The 12,165-nt window shown below is 50.0% G+C and overlaps 1 protein-coding gene across 1 annotated transcript in view; it reads left to right on the forward strand.

Annotated features, from left to right (window-relative positions):
• The window catches only part of CEP164 (centrosomal protein 164), a 72,482-nt gene that overhangs the window by 38,185 nt on the left and 22,132 nt on the right, over positions 1 to 12,165 (forward strand). The window contains exons 8-9 of the mRNA XM_033120685.1: positions 4,810 to 5,181; positions 6,189 to 6,269. Coding sequence (XP_032976576.1) covers positions 4,810 to 5,181; positions 6,189 to 6,269 — 453 coding nt within the window. The remainder of the gene's footprint in view (positions 1 to 4,809; positions 5,182 to 6,188; positions 6,270 to 12,165) is intronic.

Here is a 12,165-nt window from a genome sequence, read left to right on the forward strand (position 1 = left end):
AGTGGGTACTTGGTCCCGACTGTCAGCCCCTGGATTAAAGACCCCCAAGTAGGCTGATCATGACGGAGCTGGTCTTTTAGTTAAATTTTGCTTCATAATGGATTATAAATGTCAACAAGAAAATGGATTTTCTTCTTTGACATGTCCTGAATTTCCAAAAGCTTCCCTTCTGATGAGTATATGCTTCTTTGGGTGAGTGGAAGGTTTTAAACATATTTCTTATAACTTCTTAATATAGTCAACCCACTGTGATGGGGGAAATGTCTGGAGTGGGAGCTGAATTGAACACCTCCCACCCCTGTCTCTAGCATCTCAACAGATTTAGTCGTTTTTGCCACATGGAGGGTTGGGTTCCCGTGTCTAACCTCAGGCAGGAACTAGGGCTTTTCCTGGTGGGAAAGGTTGGTGGGCATGAATGAGGGGTTTTAGGACTGGACAAAGCTGCCTCTGCTGGGACCACGCCCTTTGCAAATGCCTTTTGTCCAGGTTTATAGACCTTGGATGCTGTGGGCTGTCCACTTCTGCCCACTCCTGGGCATCCCAGGCTCCCCTCAATGGAGAACTCATTCCGTGGTTTATTCTGCTGTGTCTCACTGTTGACAGTCACTTTGCTCATGGTTCCATGAGAGGGCAGTAGGATGGCAAGAATGCCTCTCTCTCTCTCTCCTCTTTCCCTCCTCTTCTGCCTTCAGCTTAAACCCATTTCTAGTCTATTACAGAATCAAAAGGGACAGGTTCATGAAACAGACACTGAGAATGAGTGTGAGTGAAAAAGGGAGGCTGAGGGATAGGTGAGCAGGCATGTGGCCTCGTGAGGCTGGTGAGAAGCCCATCAGCTGATCAAAGGAGAGGGAGGGAGCTGGGCTTAGAAATAACAGGATGATGTCAGTGTGATTGAAAGTGCTGCCACCACCAGGGAGCAGTAGAAAGAACTGAGACCCACTGGGTAGGAATGAGATGTGGAAAATAGACTGGACTGATGGGTCGCATGGTGGGGGTCTCCCCAGAACAGGACAGTGTTCAGCTCCCCCTCCTCCACGCCCTCCCTCGAGCTGTGTGGGTCACAGGAGCCAGCCCCTGCCTTTGTGCTCAGCCGGAGGACGGCGAGTATAGCACTGGGGGGGCCTCGTGGCTTTTGGGGGTTATGTTAAATATTCGTGAGCTGGTTCTTACAGGCTCTCTCCTGTACCCCCTCATGCAGATGGCAAGGTCTTTTTTGAAAGAGCAGCAGAAATTTGCCTTGAGATACTCAAGGACCTGGGGCTTCGACAGGAGGAGACAGAAGGAGTCTGAGCACAGATGAGCTGAGAGCAAAGCTGGGCCGTGTGCAGCCCCAGCCATAGAGCCCTGACGCGGGAGGCTGTGCGCCGGGCCTGCGGTGTGCACCTTGGGCAGGGCCTCAGGCCTGGGGCCCCGCCAGGGGACGAGGAGCAGGGCCCGGGACAGGAGCGGAGCATGTCGTCCAGTCGGCTTTCTAGAAGTTCAGCTCTCGTTCATCCCTTTGTACAGCAAACGTCCCGTCTCCGTCTGCTGTCCTCCCCCTCCTCCCCTTCCAGATGCACCTCTGGCTGTTGTGTCGTTGCAGTTAGTTGACATGAGCACGAGAATGCAAACTCATTTGTTTTACTATTAGCCATGTTTTAATATTTAGGTAGACAGAAGAGGGTAAGTTCCACTGTGGGAAAATCTTCTTTTGAAGAATTCAAGCTTGAGCGTGGCCTAGACTGGGCCTAGCATTCTTGTAGTCTGGCTGCATTCCGTCCTGTATAAGAATGGGAACCGCTCCCTGTATCTGGTGTCCTCTGAGTTTTGATAGGTTGTTTTTCCCTCATCTTGAATATTAATAGTTAACATATGTTTAGCTATTTTCCATTTAATAAGCACTATAACAAATATAGTCTAATCCCTGTATAACCTTGTAAAATAAATGTTACATCTCTATTTTATAGAGTAGGAACTCCTATGTCTGCACGACACACTTGTTTTTACTTAATCATTTATTTTTGTAGCAGCAATGTGAATTTGCAGACCTCTCATCCTCAGTTCCCCTTCCTTCAGAGTAGACTGTGAAAGGGCTTATTCAAGATGAAGCTGTCTTATTCTCAGGTTACCAAATGTCTGTGGAGTCTTTCAAGTTCATTTTTAAAAGCTCAGTCAACAGGCATTTATTGAGTATCTATTATGTGCCGGGCACTGAGGGTAATAGCAGATGTGGTGAGGGAAACAGGTAGTTAGGAAAGAGGATGGGGAAGGCTCACGTCAGGACAACTGCCAGGGGTCCAGGAAGGCAAGGGAGGCCTCCTGGGAGATGTGATGCTGTGAGGACCAGTGGGGGTTTGGCAGGGTGGGGGTGGGGGAGGGGATGCGTGGGAGAGGGAGCGGGGCTGGACGGAGAGGGAGGGAGAGGGAGGCAGAGGGAGAGGCAGAGGGAGGGGGGAGAGAGAGAGAGAGACAGACAGAGAGAGAGAGAGATTTAAGAATGGATGACAAAGTAGTGAAATAGCGTGATGCTTGCTCAGGCTGGAGGAGAGGCTGTACAGGATGTGGCTGGAGAGGCCCCATGCGACGCAGACAAGGGCTGGGCCATCTCAGCAGATGTGAGCTTTATCCTGCAGGCCATGGGTGCTGTTTGTGATCTGCCACCTCCTCTGTCCCCTAACCCAGGCCTGCTGCCTTTAGCTCAGCACGAAGTGAGCATGGCCCGGTGGATTGGCCCTGCTTTGATGAGTGGGGGAGTGTGACTGGCCAGACACCCCTCGCTCACGTCGGGAAGCTCCCAGCACTTCTTGGAGGCCTGGGAGCTCCTGTTGAGTGCTGGCCTGTTGGAGGTATGAGACGAGGAGGCCCGCCTCCCCCTGACAATGCTTGTCCTAAAGAGGACATCGTGCCCCCTTCCCTTAGCCCAGGGATCACGGCACATTGTTTCTATGCTGCAGGTTAGGGACGCTGGGAGGATGAGCATCACTGCAGGTACCCTGCCTTTGTGCTTTTGTCCCTGGGACAGGCTTGAGGCTGGTGACAGCGTCACCACCGTGTCCAGTGCCTTTTGCTTTGGGCAGTGAATCCCCAAGGTGGTGTTTGGCACACAGAAGGCACTCATGAATGAATATGTGGGTCTCATCATATAACATTAGTTAACATTTATGAGACACTTACGGTATGCCAGGCACAGTTCTCAGTTCTTTAACTTACTTAGTGAGTGTTAACTCATTTAATCTTCCCAACAATGCTATGAGATAGGCCTTACTATATCCCTGTATTTTAGAAGAAGAAACTGAGGCACAGAGAAGTTACATAATTTGCCTAAGGTCACTGTAAGCATGGAGCCAAGATTTGAACCTAGGTAGTCTGTCTCCAAAGCTGAGCCTGACCTGCTCTGCTTTCCTGCCTCTCCAACAGTCCTTGAAAGGTTTGGCTTTGCCGGACCTACAGGCAGATGGTCATGTCTTTGATTTCAGCAGATCCTTTAACAGATGGAATCAGTGGATGCCATGTGTAGGGCTGCTCCTTGGACTTTCGGACTCTAGACATCATGCTCCTTCTTTGAGTCTCCAGGGTGGAGAATCAGGAAGTCTCCAAAATCTTGCTCAGAAGTTGTTCACATTGGCAGCTCAAGTATTAGCGCATGTGTTTTATGGGAAGAAGGCTTCTCTGCACGAGCCCAGGGGAGATCTCTGGCTGCATTTCCTAGGGGCGGGGGGTTCTTTTTTTATTTTGGCCAGCTCTAAAGGTTTCTCCTCGTCTTGACAAGTGAGGTTTGTGTGTGAGAAGCAGGGTGTGGCAGCTGTGGAGGTGTACCGCACAGATATCCTTTCCAGAGACCCTGCTGAAGGAGCCTCAGTTGACTGACAGCCTCTAGTTCCTGCACCTTTGTTTCACCACAGCTCGTGCCAAGGCCGCGCTTGTGGATGGAGGTGATGGAGTGCAGCAGGCCCTTGAGCAGGACCATCTCTGCCTGATGCGGACCCTGCAGGGCTGGTCAACACATTTCTAAGAATTATGCTGTGGTCTGAGGCTCTTCCTACTGCAGTCTCCTCCTTCCCTCTCTCCTGTCACAGACCTCAGACCTGTGTCCTGAAGGCTCGCCTGCCTCCTTTATCCTTCAGAGGCATTGCCCCCACAAATCGCTTAAACGCCTAATCTCATCTCGGCATCTGCTTCTCAGAGGACTCAGTTGGCGTCCTCTGACAGAGGACCTGCTCCAGGGTTGCTTGTACAGGAGAGGCTTTAGGGAGAGAGCGACCCGCATTGCTATTGAAGAAGGGCACCCTTCTGATATTCTTTTCCTCCTGCCTTTTAAAAATGAAAAGTAGACATTGGTGCTTTTCTCTCACATGATTTGCCATCATCATCATTGTAAATGAACGTTGACTTCTGAGTCTGCAATCTTACGATTCGGCTCTTGGGGCTGGAACTAAACAGATTTACTGCTCAAGGACATGCTGGCTGGTAACAGAGTTGTACAGTCCCGTGCGGTGGTTCCCAAGCCTCTCAGTGGACACGGCTCAGGTTGGGCGTGTCCAAATCACCATGATGTTCCGATTCGGTAGGTCCCAGGCCTTCCACCCAGCCTGCTGTATCCTGGCTTCAGTTGCCAGGTCTGTATCTGAGGGGAGTATTTCAGGTGCCTTAGAAACCATGCTCCATGTGTGTTAAAAAGCTTTTGGCATGTTTGGTAACCACTGGTGTCGGAAGTAGAGCACGGGCCTGTAGGAGTCAAGGAATGACCGTTGTGTCTTGCAGCAAGTGTCTCAATTCTTTTTGTTAATTCCTGCTGTCTTCCTTTCTGACGTGGTCTGCTGCCCCCAGGAGTCTCCAGGAACAAGCAAGCCAGAAGGAAAGGACACCTCTCTTGATTCAGACATTGCCCGCCCCCCTCCTCCCAGCAAGCTCTGCAGTCGAGCTGCAGACAGCAGCCTGAGCAGTGCCCATGGCACAGGGCGACAGGGAAGAGGGGCAAGTGCTCGGCTCCCAGGAAAAGAACAGAATGGCAAGAGTGATCCTGTGATGTCCAGAAGTCTGGTGGACCCTGGGGGCAATCAGCCTGCTAAAGCCAGTAAGAAAGATGCCCCCGAGGACCCGGTGGCTACAGGAGAGGAGGGTTCCAGGAAGGAAGAGGCAGCAAACGAGCCAAAGAAGGAGGATTCTGTCCTGAAAGAGAGCATATCAGACGCCAGCGAAGTAAGTCACTTTGTCCCACAGGCAGTCGCGGCGCAAGCCCAGTGCAGATTTCTGTCCCCAGATCTTTATTACTGAGGCAGGAGCTTCATTTGCAGGCCTGTAATGGGCTGCCAACATCAGCCAGCCAGAACTCTTAATTGTGACAAATGTGCCCAGACCCAGCAGGAGGTAAAATCCTGAATGAAACTCTAAACCTGCTGGCTCTAGAAATTCAGAGCAGAAATTGGCGTTTCCGCGGGCACCCTCCTGGAATATTCATGTTCTTCTGTTCTCCTACTTCCTTCCTCTTCCCATTTCCTACCTCCCCCTTCTACTTCTTGACATCAGTTTGGTGTTAGTCACGGTTTCAGCAATGAGTTCCTATAGAGCGAGAACATTGAGAGGGGTGGGTGGTGGAGACAACTAGCAGTTCCTGCTCTATCACTGTCAGTTAGGTTACAGGAAGTCTCACTGATTTTCGTGGCTTTTTCTGAAGCAACCCAAGACACGGGAGTCTTGCTTTGGCACGACCTGGCCAATGACCCAAATGGACAGGAGGAGGACCCAGTGGGGAGAGCCTTAGGCATTTTCTATTTTCAACCCTTAGTCCTGCTCCTCCTCCAGGTAGATGGTGAGGGAATTAATTTAAAGGGCTTTTACCTACTTCCTGGGAAAGAGACTCTCATTCTGTTTTTTGTTAGGATAGCATCAAACTTCCCTACTGCCAACTTTCTAACCATCTCCACTCCACTTCACTGGGCTCTCCTTACACATGTAAATCCTTGTTGACCTGAGTCAGAGTGGGATTGTCCACACGCAGCTGGGCTGCCCAGCCTGACGGGGCTGGCGCTTGGTGCCTGTGTCCAGAGAGAATGGGAGGGTCCACACGGCTCGTTCAGGTTTTCCAGAAGAGGTGGATTTTGGGCTGAGCCCTGTGTTGGCATCATGGCCTGAACGGAATTCGCTGGATAATGATCACGACGTGGTGTGCTGCTCCGGGTGACTTTTCTGTGGGTCTGTTTCCCCAGGAGTCGGAGATTAGTGAACACATGGAGGAGCTACAGTTCTCAGACTCCATTGCTTCTGACCCCAAGTCCTACCTTGGCCTGGTGAGTCTGCTATGAGGGCCAGCAGAGTGGTGGTTAGTAGCATGGATCTGTGGGTCTCTGTGCTGAAGCAGTTTGCCTAACAGCACACAGCTGGGAAGTGGGAGTTGGGGCTCAAACTTAGGTCTCGTCTAACTCCAGATTCTTAGCCCATTAACTAAGGATAACACTACCCTCTTTATAGGTTTGTTATGAGAAGAAAGTGGGGTAAAGAGCATAAAACATTAGCATACAAACATTTTAAAAAGTAGCTGTTATTACTGTTACTACTGTGTGAATTGCCTGTGACATCATGTGACATCACTGCCTCTGGGCTCTTGCAGGAAAGTTACATGAATCTAGGAGGTTAGAGACTGGCTGTGTGCGTATGCGAGTGTGTATGGGATCACTGAGCTGTGGTGAGAGCCAGTTCTCCAGCTCTGGCCAGGAGGGCTGCTGTGGTTTCATTTTCAGTTAAGAGTTTGGCCTGGAATGCCAGCATCCATAGTTTCTTTGTCGCAGACCTTCCACCCAGCCTGCTGTATTCTGGCTTCAGTTGCCAGGTCTGCATCTAAGGGGAGTAGTTCAGGGTGCTTGTTGGCAGCGCGGTACCTCTAGAAACCACGCTCCATCTGTTTGGAGGAAGCAGATCAAAGGGAAGGGATTAGTGGGCGGATCAGGGATGAGCAGTAATGATATGAGGGAGTGCAGAGGAATTAGGGGGCTGTGTGCTTCAGCCCCTCACTGAGCCATAGGCTTAGGAGGCAGATGGCAGCTGTATTAAATGGAGTAGAACTCAGACTGAAAGGAAAATGTCACCAAAAAAGGAAACCAAAGCTAGGAAGGGAAGGCAAAAAGTCACTGTTGGCAAAAACCATCATGAAGAATAGCCATGTCTCAGAACTTGGAAGCAAGGGCCTTGGCCTTTCTAAAGGAGTCCCATGAGGGGAAATGTGCCCATGTGTATTTTTCTTCCCTGTGGGAGTGGGTGGAGGAAGCCATGGACAGCAGGACCAGACCTTGGCTGGGCATCCCGCCGTTTTTCAGGGCTCAGGACAGAACTGCCCCTCGTAGTGTGCTGTCAGGTAGCAATCCCTCACTTAGCCCAGCAGGGATCGTAAGTGTGGAGGGGGCAGGAGCATGGCTCTGTGGCAGCCAGAGGGCAATGGGGAGCTGGCACTTCTGTAGGCACTTGCTGCCTGTCCCAAAGAGAAGCCTGTAGAGGAAGTGCTGTTGATTAATCCCCATTGTCCAGAGGGGCATCTGCATGGGAAAGAGGAAAGAAAAAGCTGGGAGGAGCCCACCAAACCTGATTTCCAAGCTGCTTACAGGTCTTCTGGGCGCTTTGGCCTCCCTCCTGGTGCTCTGGTTGGGAGGGAGAGACAGTTGGAAAGTGACATGCTTTGCAGCATGTGTCATGCAAAGAGCTTGGGCTTTGGAGTCAGCCCAGGGCTTATTTGCCCTCAACCCCATTGTTTATTAGCTGTATGACCTTGGACAGATGACATATGCTCTTAGACCTGCTTCCTCAATTGGGAGATGAGGATAAGGGTACCAGTCTCCCAGGGTTGTATTTTCCCCATAATTTTATCATGAAAAATTTCAAGCATACAGAAAACTTAAAAGAATTTTACAGTGACTACTCACATCCTCACCAACTAGAGTCTACAGTGAACATTTTAACATACTTCCTTTATCTTATATCTTTCCATGTAGTCCTGGTATTATTTTAAATAATTAGTACATGTCGAAATATTTAGCATAGTGCCAAACACACAGTAGGTGCCTTCTGGAAGGTCGACGGTAGAGGAGAGGCCATGGTGGGTGCTGACCTCCCCATGTCCACTGTCTCCAGGGCTTTGGTTTTCGCTGCCGTATCTTGGAGCCCCTCCTGGATGTTGGTGTGCTTTCCCTGGTCCTGCGTGGGGCCCCCTGGGAGGCAAATCGCACTGGGTGGTGGGCCGCGGCTTCACCTTGGGGATGACCCAGAGCTGAGCCTGTGCATCTGAGGGAGCATTTCTGTTCATTCAGGCGTGGCCCTGACTGATGGGGCTTCCGGCCATTCCTGCTCTGCTGCTGCTATGATAGGCATACCCCCCACCCATATTTGTCTATCCATTCATTTAGCAACTGAGGATTGACCACTGGCTCATGTGGAAAGCACTGTGTAGATTGTGGATTTCACGGCACTTTCCTACTTGGCCCACTCAACATTTGCAGGCTGATCCTCAGCCTACCTGCTGGGCACCAGCAGTGCCTATCACTCACCATTCCCTGGGCACCGTCCCCTCCTCCACTGCTCTGCGTGCTGTGCTTCTTCCCCTTTTGTCCTGGCTGTTTTTGGTCTTGGAGGCCCACCTCTGATACCACCTCCTCCAAGCAGGATGAATCATTCCCTCCCTTTGCTCTTCTTAGTGCTGCTTCTTTTATTTTATGTTTCCTTATCTCCCCTGCCAGATGTAAGCTCTGTGCAGGCCTGGGTGACGTGCGACCCAGAGGGGGGTGCAAGGATGATTGAGAGACAAATCCTGTCCTTAGAAGCTGTTAGGAGAAGAAAGTGGTGTAAAGAACGTAAAACACTAGCATACAAACATTAAATAAACGTAGCTGTGTATTATTACTACTGTGTGAATTGCCTGTGACATCGTGTGAGATCATTGCCTCTGGGCTCTTGCAGGAAAGTTACATGAATCTAGGAGGTTAGAGACTGGCTGTGTGTGCGTGCGAGTGTGTATGGGATCACTGAGCTGTGGTGAGGACCTCCTCAGGCTCTGGCCAGGAGGGATGCTGTGGTTTCATTTCCAGAGTTAACACAAGATCGTTTTTTCCTCCTCTGTGGGTTTGTTAGAATAGAAATTCTGGTATACGGTCTCTGCAAGTTTAAGGGAGCATTTGGTTTGGGTGAAACAAACAAGATATTTAATGTGAATCAAGCCTGCGGAGGCCTTAGTGAAATGAGCGGGATACAGTGCAGAGCTGTAAGGCTGGTTGCATTTCTCTCAGCTCTGACTGACAAGCCTCCTGGGCCACTGCCCAGCCGCCAGGTCACTGCTGCACCTCAGCCATTCCCATTTGCAGCCCTGGTGGGATGTAAAGGCACAAACCTGGCCTGGCAGGCCAGACTGGTCAGGGAGGGTGTGGAGCAGGTGAATTGTGGGGCACCTTTGGCAGTGGTAGTTAAGTGGGGAAGTGACCATGTTGGCTGGGCAGAGTGGATTTCCATTGCTCTGGCTCCAAAACTGGCCAATATCAGAATACTTGGGTGCTTTAAAAAAGACAGATTTCTGGGTCCTGCATAAAACCTAATGGGGCCTGCAGCCTCTTTTTGGGTCATGCCACTTGGTATAAAGTAGTAGCAGGGCTTGGCTTGGATTTGGTTCTCATGAGGCACCCTCTGCCAGCGCTGGCAGAGGAAGCCCTAAGCTCTAGCTCACGACCAGCATATTGGGTATGGAGCAGTTCTGGGCGCTCGGGTTGGCTGACCACATAGAGCCCTGTGGGGCTCAGTCTCCAGGCTCTCCCGTCTTCAGTGCCTGGAGGGGCTGAGCAGGAACATAGGGCAGGAGGACCGAGCCGCAGCCTCTTTGTAGGGCAGACAGGACCGTAGCACAGTCTCCTTGGTCGTTCCCTGTGGGTTCCTGCCCATGTTCTGTATTCTCTGGATCTCTCCCAAGGCCAAGACCAACGCAGAACCTTAGAACTGAGCTTAATGAGTTTTTGTTCACTTAAAAAAATTGAATGAAGCCTCATTGAGATGTAATTGACACATAATGAAGTGGATGTATTTAACGTGTACCATTCGATGTTTTACCAGATGATACACCTTTCAAACCATCACTACTGTCAAAATAATGATTATGATCAATTGTAAACGTGATGAATTTTATAATAAATTACAAAAGTGACCATAAATTTTTTCAAATATTATAGAAGGTCAAAGTCTACTTTCTATAGCCATAACTCCCACAGGTGGGGACTATTAACAGTTTCCATTAACATTTTTCACGTGCCTTTCTAGAAATTTTTCTGTGCACATTTAAGCATATATTTATTTTCTATTTGTTTATCTTGTTTCCACCCATAAAAATTGGGACTGTGCTACAAAAACTGCTTGGCAATATTGGTCTTTAAATTGGAGAATAGATTAAATTTGACTTCTAACTTATTTCAGATCTACCGTACTCTCTTTATTGGTTGCAGAGCATTCTACTTTATAAATGCACCATGATTTATTTAACTGGGGACTGGATCATAAAACCAAAGTCCGCAGCTGAGTTAAGGGTGGGGAAACGGTGTCGTAAGCCGTGTGAGGCCAGAGGCTGGGACGTCCTGGCTTTCTCCCCTTTCCGCCCCTTTCTGAAGACTGCTGGCCTTGTCTGGTTCCTTTGATTCCTTTTCTGGGGCAAAAAGTTCTAGGGATCAAGTCAAACTCTACTTGAAGGACCTCTCTTGGGGTACTTTCCCAAGGTATCCCCTTTTCTCAAGCATGGGTTTCTGGCAGAAATGTAGATGAACCGAGGAGGAAGCAGATGTTGTCTGCAGCTACTTCTTTCTGACTCAGGCCCAATCCCCAAATTGTTATTATAATCACCTCACTGCCGTCCATCAAATTTTAGTTTGTTAAATACATTGGCCTGGGTGATTTTTTTTTTTCCCCTTGAGACTTGAGAGAGGGAGCTATTTGCTGAGCTTGGTGTGATTTGTAGGGAAGACAAGTTGTGAGTTGAACACTGGGAGGGAATAGAGGTGAGGCGGGAGGGGGACTGCACGCCGCTGCTATCGTCTGCAGGCTCTGCCCAGGCTGATGTGATTCGGGGTGGCAGCACTGGCAGGGAGCCCTTCTGCTGCAGGCACTGGGAGGTACTCACAGGCAGCATTTCTATTTTTAATGTAATTTGGGGGAGCTGGCTTTTAGTTCAGGCCCTGCCCTTCCTTGCCCATCCAGATGGCAGAGTCGGCCACAGCTGCTGGGGTCAGACTGCCAGTGGAGAGGTGTGGGGGGCTGTGGGCATAGCGCTGAGGACACAGCAGTGTGCCAGCCAGGCAGGAACCCCACTGGGGAAGATGGAATGAGTTGTCTCCTCCCCAGCGCTCCTGTTAACCCTTGTGTCCCAGAACAGACGGGGCTCCTGTCAATATGACAGAAGGAGTACAGGTCCTAGAATGGGGACTGGCACTGGCAAGGTGTTTTGTTGTTTTTTTGTCTTAGGAGGGGGAGGGGGGGAGGAGTGTGACTAGGGGAGCTAACATTTGTGGCAGACTTCTTTGGGCCAGGAGTCTGAATTTATGTATATAATCTAATTGAATCCTCCAGAAGCCCTCTGAGGCCCGGTTTGCTATCCCGTTTTCCGGTGGGGGACAGACTCCCTAGGCAGGATGTGCTAGAACAGAGGGTGGAGTCTAGGCTGACTATACCAGTATACCCCATGGCCCCACCCCTGCAGAAAATACTTGAATTTATCGAGAATAGTCCTCTTTTTTACCAAATTTGCCCAGACACCCACGCTTTAAAAATGAGATTTTGGTTGGTTCTTTTTTTTTTTTTTTTGGATGGATGGATGGTATAATCCCTGACTGGGGAAGGGGGCATCGTTGTCCACTGGTCAGAGCTGGGTGCTTGGGGGAGCTCAGAATGGAGCAAAGGAGCACTGTCTTCCTCCCTTCAGGTGCCCAAATGGTACCCTTTTTATCTGGAGTACGGTGCTTTCTCGTTTTACCAAGTCTCCATCTCTCCAGGTCCTTCCTCTTTAATGTACTTGTCTGCTGCCCCCAATTCTGCCCACTTAATTGCAGCGTCCCTGTATGTCATTGGTACTGGAGGTCTGGGGCCTCTGTAAGTGTGTGGTGTTCATGGATGGTTCTGCTTTCACTTTGCAACTGGCGGGGAAGTCTTCCAACTGCAGAAGGCAGGGTTTTCTTT

This window comes from Rhinolophus ferrumequinum, chromosome 11 (genome assembly GCF_004115265.2).
Source record: "Rhinolophus ferrumequinum isolate MPI-CBG mRhiFer1 chromosome 11, mRhiFer1_v1.p, whole genome shotgun sequence".
Lineage (NCBI taxonomy): Eukaryota > Metazoa > Chordata > Mammalia > Chiroptera > Rhinolophidae > Rhinolophus > Rhinolophus ferrumequinum.